This window comes from Scleropages formosus, chromosome 10, assembly GCF_900964775.1.
Source record: "Scleropages formosus chromosome 10, fSclFor1.1, whole genome shotgun sequence".
NCBI lineage: Eukaryota > Metazoa > Chordata > Actinopteri > Osteoglossiformes > Osteoglossidae > Scleropages > Scleropages formosus.
In genome coordinates, this window is record NC_041815.1 from 23,264,876 (window position 1) to 23,277,110 (window position 12,235).

At 43.4% G+C, this 12,235-nt stretch overlaps 1 protein-coding gene across 1 annotated transcript; it reads right to left on the reverse strand.

Moving 5' to 3' along the window:
- Positions 1-1,693: 1,693 nt before the first annotated feature.
- LOC114911707 (tapasin-like) lies at positions 1,694-8,832 on the reverse strand. Its single transcript, XM_029255887.1, has 3 exons — positions 8,527-8,832; positions 2,232-2,564; positions 1,694-2,010 (listed from the first exon to the last, which is right to left on the reverse strand). Exons 1-3 carry the CDS (start codon positions 8,600-8,602, stop codon positions 1,694-1,696), a joined length of 726 nt encoding a protein of 241 aa, XP_029111720.1. The 5' UTR covers positions 8,603-8,832.
- Between the last annotated feature and the right edge of the window lie 3,403 nt (positions 8,833-12,235).

Sequence of the window (12,235 nt, forward strand, 5' to 3'; positions counted from 1 at the left end):
AAAGCAGGACCGTGGTCCAACCCACTGCGCCACCACACCCCATAAATTAACAATATTCATTACATTTTCAGTAAAGGTCCCCTGAGTCACAGACATTATCTAGAGGCCATTCTAGCCAAGACAAGCTCAAGTGCACTATCTGCTGGATGAATTACGGGTTGAGAAAAGGAATTGTTTTTATACCTCTTGTAGGGTGATGGATGCAACTTCACACATACACACACATATCATCTGAAACCACTTGTCCCATGTGGGGTCATGGGGAGCCGGAGCCTAACCCGACAACATAGGGTGTAAGGCTGGAGGGGGAGGGGACACACCCAGGACAGGATGCCAGTCTGTCGCAAGGCACCCCACACAGGCCTCGAACCACAGACCCACCGGAGAGGAGGACCCAGTAAAACCCACTGCACCCCCTGGATGCAACTTCATTTCTCACTATTAATTACAGAACATTAAGTCAACTAACTCACCACTCTCGGTTGCCAGCAGAAGGACACTGGTGACTGGATTATAGTTACTAGCAGTGAGTGGCGCAAAGTGCAATATTTAAAACTGTGTATGAGAACCAAATGTAAAAAATAAAATTGTGATGTAATCATAGCTTTAATTGAACAGTCGCTGGGATGGAGAACAAGATGTTGAGCAGAAATATGTGGCTTTGCTCTCATAAGCACCAAAGTGAGTATACCTGGTACCAATGCTTTGGTCCAATTCCTTGAATGAGGTGTAGATACTTACTAGACTCTTCTTTCGAAGACACCAGCAGATGGACACTGGTGTTCTTCTCTCCATACCGGTTGTTCACCACACACCAGTAAAGCCCTTCATGTTCCTTCTGCACTTCAGGTATGTGTAGAGTTTCTGTAGTGTGTACCACAGTTCGGTTTTCCTCCAGCCATTTTGCGCTTGGTTTGGGCTTCCCATCAGCAACACAGGTGAGTTTGAGTTCAGACCCCATTTCCACATGTACAGATCCATGAATCACGGCAGCCGAGTGGGACATCGTGACTGTCACTAAGATGGGTCCATCTGGAGGAGATGTGAAGAATGCAGGTTCCGGCTTCACAACATTAGTCTGTAGCATTATGTTGTTCGAGTGTAAATTTCTTCAACAATATCTGACTAGGGAGTTCATAGAACTCAGTTCCCGTACTGAGCTACAAAACACTATGGTGTCAAGTACAAACCTTCACTGTTCTATGCTAAAGACTCCTGTATTGTTTCACTTGTCAAATTTAAACTTCAGCAAAATACAATAAAATGCAACAAATATTACGTATCTTGCGCCACCTTCCTGATATGTACATATTTGTTAATACGGCAGAAAATTTTTTTAAGCCTCAGGACAAACTTTCATTACATACTGTTTGTTCAATTAATACACACACACACACATTTTCAGAACCGCTCGTCCCATACAGGGTCACGGGGAACCGGAAGCAACCCAGCAACACAGGGCGTAAGGCCGGAGGGGGAGGGGACACACCCAGGACGGGACGCCAGTCCGTCGCAAGGCACCCCAAGCGGGACTCGAACCTCAGACCCACCGGAGAGCAGGACTGTGGTCCAACCCACTGCGCCACCGCACCCCTCTCAATTAATACATTTTCTGTATATTCAAAATTATCACAAAACTAATTTTAACTTGCAATAAAAAATGAGTCCCATACCAATTCCCCTAATGACCATGCTACTCACATTCAACATTGAGTGGGATGCTGGCTGTCCTGCTGGCGGTCCAGTATGGGTGTGAGACAGTACAACTGCACTGTGCCCCATGGTCTGCTGCTGTGGGCCTGAACCTGAACTCACTGAGAAGTTGGAAAGTGCCGTCGCTGATCTTTTCGGTCTTAAAGGAGACATTGCTGGGAGGCACTTGCTGACCTCTGTAGGACCACAACACTGAGATGTTCTGAGGATAGAACCCTGAGGCTGAGCAGTTCAGGGAGGATTCATGTCCAGACACCAGCGGACCTCCTGGCTTGATGTCGACTAAGGAGGGCTCAGCTAGAATATATATAGTCAATATATGAAAGCAAAGTTTTGCACTGGAACACTACTTAATCATATCTAGAATGAAGGTAAAACATGTTTACAATTTGATTTTATCATTTTTGCTCAGAGAAAAAATATAAATTTAGAAATATATATTGTGCAGGATAAAGTCAAGAGAAGTATTTTTAATAAAATGTCCAAAATATGATCACATCATGAAGTTAGTTCCTTACCATAAAGAGACAGTTTAGTCCCGTTGCCTGTCCCCGTGAGCACTTTTCCAGGTGTTGCTATGCCTACCTTACAGTAGTACACACCCTCATCCTCTAGTCTGATATTATTTGTGTTGAAATAAGTTTCACAAAGAAAAAGTCTTTCCATAGAGGCAAGTGGGCTACACGTTGTATTCTGAGTTCCATTAATATCAGATTTTGTTTGGTCACGAGTTTTGGAGAATGCCACATATATCTTTCGATCCTCTGAATAGTTGAATTTACAGGATAAAGTGGCTGGTTTTCCAATCTCAGCTCTGATTTCTGGAGGTTGAAGTACCGTCTTCAATGAATCTTGAATAAAAGAAACATAGTTCTGTTAGAAAACAACAATCTTCAGTGAACCTTGTAATATTTTTATAAGATTTCTATTCAAAACATTTATATCAGTTGTACAAATAAAGTATATTATACAATCCACTTGCACTTCCCGAGAAAATAGTGTAGGGCACTGCGCTCTGTGTTTGGATAGGGTGAAGAAGGACACACGGACAGTGTTCATTACGAACGTTTATTAAAACACCAGGACATGGAAAGAGATACACGCGTGAGTACAAGGCAATAATTCTCTTGGTCCAAGGTCCCCTCTTCTTCCAGGACCCGCACCTGAAGCCAACCTTCCCAGACTGCTGAACATCCCTCAGGCTTTCCTCTCCTCTCATGCAAGTCAACAGACACTCACTCCCTTATATTCCCCACAGCTGTTGAACCACTAATTCACATTACCTACAACTGTCAACTACCAGATGCTCCCCCACTTACGATTTTTTGACTTTACGATGGTGAGCTACCGATAGACATTCAGTAGAAACCGTACTTCAGATTTTGAATTTTGATTTTTTTTCTGAGGAAAGCGGTACGCAGTACAACACTCTCTCATGATGTTCTCCCAGTCTGCCAGGCAGTCACTAGTGTATACAACTGATTCTCTACAGTGTTCTGTGTTGCTAGCATTTTTTTGGAACCCCAACCATATGGACGTTGTGTTTTGTGCATCCATCACGTCTACAAAATGCTCATCTGTGTCTCCTGCTACTGGCAAGAAGAACAAGAAGAAGGCAATTACTCTTGAGGAGAAACTCTGATTTACATTACTTTTGTAATGTAATAATGTACTTTTACACACACACACACACACACACACACACACATTTTCAGAACCGCTTGTCCCATACGGGGTCACGGGGAACCGGAGCCCACCCGGTAACACAGGGCGTAAGGCCAGAGGGGGAGGGGACACACCCAGGACAGGACGCCAGACCGTCGCAAGGCACCCCAAGCGGGACTTGAACCCCAGACCCACGGGAGAGCAGGACTGCGGTCCAACCCACTGCGCCACCGCACCCCCTATGTACTTTTACATTACTACTAATTTACATTTACATTACAAACATTACTCTATGTTTATGTCTATATTATTTATTATTATATTGTAATATCTTCTGCTTTTTACTGTGTTTATTGTTTCTTGTTCAGTAATTGCTGTATTGTCTTGTGCTGTTTTGCAAACATCTTGCACACGTGCACTTTCTGTAGTCCTGCGTTGGTAGCTGTGAACTGGGACTTTCGCAATAGATGATCTCGTCCACCTTAAAGGATAAGAAGCAATGATGTAAGGCAGGTTACGTGTATTAAATGTATTGTGATGACCCATGTTAGTGTTTGCTTGAATGGGAAGATTTGTTAATTTGTAAATAGTTGCATTATGGGAAAAATGAGTAAAGTGTGCAGCCACTGGCGGGACTTAAAGGCAAAATAAAGGGGTGCCTGTGTTGCTAATGGGATGAAGAGAGAGGTTGGGGGTGTTAAACAGGCTGAAAATGGGGTTGTCAGGCCAAGAGGTTCTTGCCCTTTTGGCTAAGATCAAAGTTTAGTTCCACAGACTGAGAGTATTACTTTTCTGTGCAGGTGTTCAATTAAACATTCGAGATGAACGCTGCCTGTGCATCTTTTTTTGCCCCATTTGAACCCAGAGTGCTATGCGCCACAGTATTTTCAACTTACAATGGGTTTATCAGAACATAATCCCATTGTAAGTGGAGGACCACCTGTATTCATAATACATTTCTTTTTCCCCCAAGCATGACATGTTACAGTATGAATCTGTATGTCTTGTCATCCATGTATGACCCTATAACATCTGAGTGTAAAATGAACATGGATGTGTTTTGCTGTAGCATCTGGAAATGGATGTAAAGTACAATGATCTCAAACGTATAGCGTAAATACAAGGGCACAGTGCAAACCAGGAATTAAAGTGCGTGGGTGATATTATAGATATGGAACGAAAAAAGACACAGGGGTGTCATACAATAAGCAAAATAGTGATGCGTGATCAGAGCTAATGCAAAGAGACAAATGCAGGGTGATATACAGGACCGGGAGAGAGTCACAATGGATTGCGGTACACAGGGCAGGAGCTCAGAGCTGGAACAGAAACACACCTGAGATCATGAGAACATGAGAACCTGGTCAGTGAACAAGAGCCACTAGTAACTAGTAGTATCACAGTAACCAGGTGATCAAGAAGCCACAAACTAGTGAGATGACTTTGACCCCTTTATAGGGCTGGGAATTGATCAGGTTCATTTAAATTATTTAGGAATGTGTACCCAAAGTACCATCAGCACATCTCCTGCCGTACCAGAGGCTCAAACTCCCTTGACCACTGCCACACCTCACACAAAGGTGCATACCGCTCCCTACTGCTTCCGCACCTCGGGCAGTCAGATCGCACCTCGATTCTGCTGCTCCCGGTCTACAAGCAGAAATTGAAGCCAGAGGAGCCTGTGACGCGCACTGTACAGCGCTGGACACCAGAAGCGAAGGAAAGGTTCCAGGACTGCTTCAACTCCGTGGACTGGGGCATGTTCAGAAACTCATCCTCCAATCTGGATGAGTATGCCACAGTGGTCGCAGACTTCATCCGGTACTGTGTATACCGGATGTGTATACCCCATACAACAATCCGCTCATTCTCTAACCAAAAACTGTGGATGACCACCGAAATCCGAAAAAAGATCTGCGTGCAAACCTGTGCGTTTCAGTTCAGAGACGTGAACGCATACAAGAAGAGCAAGTACGAGCTTTGCAAAGCCATCGCCAGCACGAAACGGGAATACAGCAGGAAGGTAGAATCAGAGTTTAACTGCGCTCAAGACGCATGTAGGTTGTGGCAGGGAATTCAAACTTTAACAGACTATAAACCACAGATGCGGACATTGACAGGTGCCACTGCGTCTCTCCCTGACAAACTGAACACGTTTTATGGCCGTTTCAAGCTCGCGAACAAAGACCCCCCGGTGCAAATTCCCACAGCGCTGCATGATCCCAGTCTCACCGTCTCTGTGGCACAAGTGAGAAAAACTTTTAGCCGAGTCGACATCCGCAACTGCTGGTCCGGACGGAATTTTAGGGCGAGTTTTAAAAGCATGCAGTGAGCAACCGGCTACTGTCTTTACGGACATATTTAACAGCTCCTTAAAAAGCTCAACTGTGCCCACCTGTTTTAAAAACACCACCATTATCTCCCTTCCTAAGAAAAACAAAGTGAGCTGCCTTAATGACTATCGCCCAGTAGCACTGACCCCCATTGCAATGAAATGTTTTGAGAGGCTGGTGCTGGAACACATTAAGGACACCATCCCAGACACTTTGGACCCACTGCAGTTTGCCTACTGCCACAACAGATCCACTGAAGATGCAATATCACACACACTTCACACCACTCTGGCTCACCTGGACAATAAAAACTGCTATGCAAGGCTATTATTTGTAGGATACAGCTTGGCATTTAACACTGTCATCCCAACCGAACTGATCCAAAAACTACTAGGTCGGGGACTGAGTGCCACATTGTGCAACTGGATCCTGGATTTCCTCATCAACAGACCCCAGAGTGTGCAGATTGGCAGAAACACCTCCTCCATTGATCCTCAACACTGGCACTCCACAGGGAAGCGTCCTGAGCCCGGTGCTGTATTCCTTATTCGCGCATGACTGTGTGGCCAGTTACAGCTCGAACGCCATCATAATGTTTGCTGACGATACCACCATTGTGGGTCTGATCACCAACAACGATGAGACGGCCTACAGAGAGGAGGTGAGGTCAACAGCTTCAAATTCCTAGGGGTCACCCTCACTGCCAAACTCACATGGACTGGGCACACAGCATCAACCATCAAAAAGGCCCATCAACATCTCCACTTCCTCAGGCGTCTGAAGAAAGCCAGGATGTCCACTATAGCCCTCACCACTTTCTATAGGTGTGCTGTGGATTCCGCCCTCACAGGGTGTATTACATCCTGGTGTGGCAGCTGCTCCATACAGGACAAGAAAGCCCTACAGAGGGTGGTCAAAACAGCTCAGGAAATCATCAGCACACAGCTACCAGCAGTCGAGGACACCTACATCACACGCCGCCTCATGAAGACGATGCGCATCATGAAAGATCACAGTCACCCCACACCGGCACTTTTCTCTTTTCTGCCATCTGGAAAGTGGCTCATGTCTATTTGAACCCACACTGCTAGGTACAGGAACAGTTTTTACCCCACTGCTGTAAGAGTATACAACACTCACCAATGTCCCACCTTTTGTAAGCAGAGTTGAACCGCTCCTTCCAAGCACATTGGTAGATTACACTGTCACTCTAAGCATTCTCATGTTCTGAGTTCTCTGGCTGTCTACTGTTATTTACATTTACATTTACATTTATTTGTTTAGCAGACGCTTTTGTCCAAAGCGACATACATCTCAGCAAAAGTACAATTTATGCATTATATTGAGAGAAGAAGACATAACTGCAGACATGAAAGTCTCAAGCAAACCTATTTTGTTCCCTACCACTTGCTGCACCGAGGTTCATCGTTCAAGTAGGTGCACAAAACACAGGATAGACAAATCCCGATACCCACACCAATTTTTTTTTTAATTAAATATTATAAGATACACAAATGAGCAGTACAATACCAGAGTAATGGTTGCATAAAGGTTGCATCTGGGGATGCATCTGGAGTTACGATGCGTGAACAGTTACACCATAGATGAGCTGGAGAGATCTTGGGCGAGGTGGATCTGGAAAAGGTGGGTTTTCAGACCCTTCTTGAAAACAGACAGAGTTTCCGCAGTTCTGAGTGACAGCGGAAGGTCATTCCACCACAACGGACCCGGAACCGAGAACCTCCGAGCTTTGCCTTTCGTGCGCGGGGCCACCAAGCGAGCAGAAGTAGATGAGCAAAGGGGCCTGGCTGGGGTGTACCGGTTGATCAAGTCCTGTAAATAGCCGGGAGCAGTTCTACTGATGCATTTGTACACAGTAACCGGGGTTTTGAATTTGATACGGGCAGCTATAGGAAGCCAGTGCTGAGAGATGAGTAGAGGAGATACATGGGAGCGCTTTGGCAAATCAAACACAACTCGTGCAGCAACATTCTGTAGAAGCTGCAGAGGTTTGATGGCATTAGCAGGAAGGCCACACAGAAGAGAGTTGCAGTAGTCCAGACGAGAAGTCGCCATGGCCTGGACAAGTAGTTGGGCAGGTGTTATTTATTGTTATTGTTATTAGCATTGCCTATTGTCACTGTCATTGTTTTGTTTTGTTTTTTTGTGCAGTATATCTGTTGTTTTGTTCAGTCTGTGGAAAAGCATTCAAGAAGAATTTCATGATACTTGTACACGCTACTTTTTTGACAACCTATCAAAAAAAGGAAGTAAACAGTATTTCTACATACTGCAGATGCATTCAAAGCATAGAAATGGGGAAGCTGAAGAGGGCTAACAAACAACTCATGTGATGTAACGTAAATGTTTATATCTTATCTTAAAAGAAAAAAATTACTAGGAAGGTGATCAGGAATCGATATTCTGATAAAGTTTTATGCACTCACTCGTGTGATGAAGATTGGTTCATATGGTGAAAATAAGCTGTACTTCCTGTAAGTATCACACATCTGCATTTAAGCTTCTCTTCCTGCTAATGTAATGCACACATTGTATTTTCTATGAGATGTATGCACTTTGGAGAAAAGCATCAGCTAAATGAATAAATGTAAATGTAAATGTAAATTAATCATATTTTTCTTAGAAAATAAATCAGATTGTCTTCACTTTGCATTAAACATTCACACACTACTGGAAATTTACAGTGTGCATACCAGATAACGGAAAGAGGGTACAAAAGAACATGGAATAAAATAAGAATAAAATCCCATACAATAAAATCCTAAGAATAAGAAAAAGTACAGGTAGCACCTACCAGAACCTTTAGCCAGTGTGAAGAGACCACAGCAAACAAAGAGAAGATTCATGGAAATCCTGTAGAACTTAGCCATAGTGTATGTGCGTCAGGTCTACACCAGATAGAAAATGATCTCATTGCCAGATCTTTGTTAAGGAAATTGTCAGTTTTGCCAGCTAGTTGGCAAAAAGGTCATTCATTCTGGGTGTCTGGTCACAGATTTTAGAGCCAGAGCGAACAGAATAAAAACCTATCTCTCCACCTTTCTGCAGGACTTATCAGTATTGCTCGAATGTACTCTTGTACACCTCTACTTCAAGATACTTGCTGTCACCGAGTAACTGTGTATGCTTCTCGATGGACTCGTTTCCTAGGATCACTTCCTACTTTTAGATGAGGGCAAATGAGCGAGTGTGTGAGGTGTGGGGTGGCCAGTTCAGCGTTCCATTGCTCTACTGAGACGTCTCTTTGGAGAAAAGCATCAGCTAAATGAATTAATACACTTGTACTTTGTGTTATGAACATCCAAGTTACAAATTTTCAAAGGTACAAAAATGTCTGGGATCAAACTGTGCCACGATGACAACCAATTCTTTGCATTTACATTTTTGGCAGATGTTTATTTTTTTAAGCAACATGTTATAACTCCCATATCAGAACGAGCTTTATTGCCAAGTATGTTCACACATACAAGGAATTTGTCTTGGTGACAGAAACTTCCACAGCACAGACAGAATGACAGCGACAAGACACAGATGAAAAGATAGAATATGTGAATGAAGGATAAAAAATATATAAAAATATACAATACACAATATACAAAAAAATAGTCACTAGACATTGTATGTATGTACAAGTATGTTCTATACAAATGCAAGGGAATGTGAGTAAGACATATGATGTGATAAATAGATATAAATATAAAGAGCGTTGTTTATTGCACCAATTTACTCCCTAGGGGACATTTAGCTGTTCATGAGGTAGATGTCCTGAGGAAAGAAACTTTTCTTGTGCCTGGCTGTCCTGGTGCTCAGTGCTCCGTAGCGCTGGCCAGACAGCAAAAGTTTGACAAAGAGGAAGTGGCCTGGGTGCGAAGGGCCTAGGATGATTTTGCCAGCCCTTTTTCTCACTCTGGACGAGTACAATTCTTGGAGAGTGCGGGAGGTGTGCCGATGATGCTTCCAGCAGTCCGAACTATCTGCTGTAGTCTTCTGATGTCTGATTTCGTAGCTGAGCAGAACCAGACAGCTATAGAAGTGCAGAGGACAGACTGGATGACTGCAGAGTAGAATTGCAGCAGTAGCTCCTGTGGCAGGTTGAACTTCCTCAGCTGGCGAAGGAAGTACAACCTCTGCTGGACCTTCTTCACAATGGAGTCTATGTGGAACTCCCACTTCAGGTCCTATGAGATGGTGGTGCGCAGGAACCTGAATGACTCCACTGTTGCCACAGTGCAGTTCATGATGGTGAGTGGGGAAAATACTGAGGTGTTTCTCCTGAAGTCAACCATTTATGCAGGTGAGGGTTTTTCACTGCAGTAATTCAAGGTAAAGATCTAACTCAAGGATAGAACAGTGGGAGGTGCCATTCGGAACTACTAAATTATGAAAGTTACGTAGAGCATATCATTTTACAGTTTTCTTATATGACGTCATGTGCTTATGTAATGTGGTGAGTGTTTTTTTTATTTCACTCAGCATTTGTTTTTAACTTTCCACTACTCCTTGTACTCTCCACTGCCTCAATGTATATTACTGTAGGAAGAGACAATGTAAGAATTTCACAGTATTTATTACTATTATTATTATTATTATTATTATTATTAGTGGTAGTAGTATAATTATTAGTATTATTATCATCATCAGAAGATTCATGTCGGTGTCCCACAAACCTGGATTATCTCATTTACAAGACGGGGTGGAAAGGATTACGTTTTATGTAACGTTGTATTTTATAATTAATTTAAGAACAGGCATCAGTGCATTATATGGTATACTGAAAAAAATAAGTTTTTTTTTCTGCCTCAACACTTAATAATAATACAAAAGAACAATACTGTAATAATAGTGGTATGTATTGCATTTGCTAAAATGAGACTCCCCCTCTCATGTCCATGGTGTTGTCCTAGTAAGGCGGGATCGTCCAGCCTGACTTCAGACGCCTGAGGGACGAGTGAGCATATCCCGTTTTTCTCTGCAAAAAGTCAGAGGTCATACAAAGGTTTTAAAATGAATTCTTAGTGAGGTACAGTAACTGGACGTTAGTCGCAGTTCTGTGACGTTTTATTGACAATTCTACTTTGAATACTTTTGGTACCCAGAATTTAGTTAGAGATTCTGAAAGGAAATTTAAGGAAAAAATTCTTTTGTGTGTAAAAACTTTGATAATATTCTGAGAGATTACCTTGGTAGGAATTTTTTGTAGCCATAGCCATCCTGTGAGGCATACTGGGATTATTGTGCCTATTGAATTGTCAGTAACAAATTCTTAATCTGGGGCTCTCTGGGCAGGGGTGTGGTGGTGCAGTCCTGCTCCCTGGTGGGTCTGGGGTTCAAGTCCTGCTTGGGGTGCCTTGTGACGGAATGGTGTCCTGTCCTGGGTGTGTCCCCTCCCCCTCCGGCCTTATGCCCTGTGTTACTGGGTAGGCTCTGTGACCCTGTATGGGATGTGTGTGTGTCTCTGGATGGGTCTTTGCAAACACAGGTTTGCCTTAGAAATAAGACTAAATAAAAAAGCATTACTAGCACTACACACACATTTTCAGAACCACTTGTCCCATACAGGGTCACAGAGCCTACACAGTAACAGAGGGCATAAGGGGACACACCCAGGACAGGACACCTGTCCACCACAAGGCACCCCAAGCAGGACTTGAACCATAGACCCACCGGAGAGCAGGACTGCGGTCCAACCCACTGCGCCCTACTAGCACTTCTTTACTCAAAAATAAAAATAAAACTTTGCTGTTACTATCAACAACATCCTTCTGCATGGAAACAATTGTTTCAGTCCAATAGTTTTCTTCATATTTATTTATGCATATTTTTACAGGAGGGTCCATAGCTTTCTCCAGATGCTTGCCTATTCTTACACACACACACACTTTCAGAACCACTTGTCCCATACGGGGTTGCAGGGAGCTGGAGCCTACCCAGCAACTCAGGACATAAGGCCGGAGGGGGAGGGGACACACCCAGGACAGGACGCCAGTCCGTCGCAAGGCACCCCAAGCGGGGCTCGAACCCCAGACCCACCGGAGAGCAGGACTATGGTCCAACCCACTGCGCCACTGCACCACTGCACCACTGCACCCCCCCTTGCTTATTCTTAAATATTCTTAAAACCATGGCCTAGTAAAAACAGAAAAGTAAACCAGGAACTCTTATTTAGCTCATGGTTATGAGCTGATTTAGTAGCAATGTAAAGTTCATTTGTCCAAATTATTTTGGCTTAATCACTGATGCTGTTATACGAAAGACATGCAAATTCACTGCAGTAACACAAAAATGTAGTTATGAATGATCTCATTATTAAAAAGTGAAATGTTTCAGACACGAGTTTTAAAAGAAATTGTATTAACATTTCACGCAGTTCAATCCAATGAACCAAGCAGTTTATACTGTTTTCATAGAAAAGGCCAGTTGTAGGGATGATCCTTTTTATACACTGTTTCAGTATAAAGCATACCTTTACAGGTAAAATTAGCAACACAGAGCAGGGACCATCC

Coding starts and splice junctions, on each gene's coding strand:
- LOC114911707 (XM_029255887.1), bottom strand. CDS start 8,602: ATGGCTAAGTTCTACAGGATTTCCATGAATCTTCTCTTTGTTTGCTGT. Junction 2,565..8,526: donor CACACTGGCTAAAGGTTCTG/GTAGGTGCTACC, acceptor CTTTTATTCAAG/ATTCATTGAAGACGGTACTT. Junction 2,011..2,231: donor GACTAAACTGTCTCTTTATG/GTAAGGAACTAA, acceptor TATATATTCTAG/CTGAGCCCTCCTTAGTCGAC.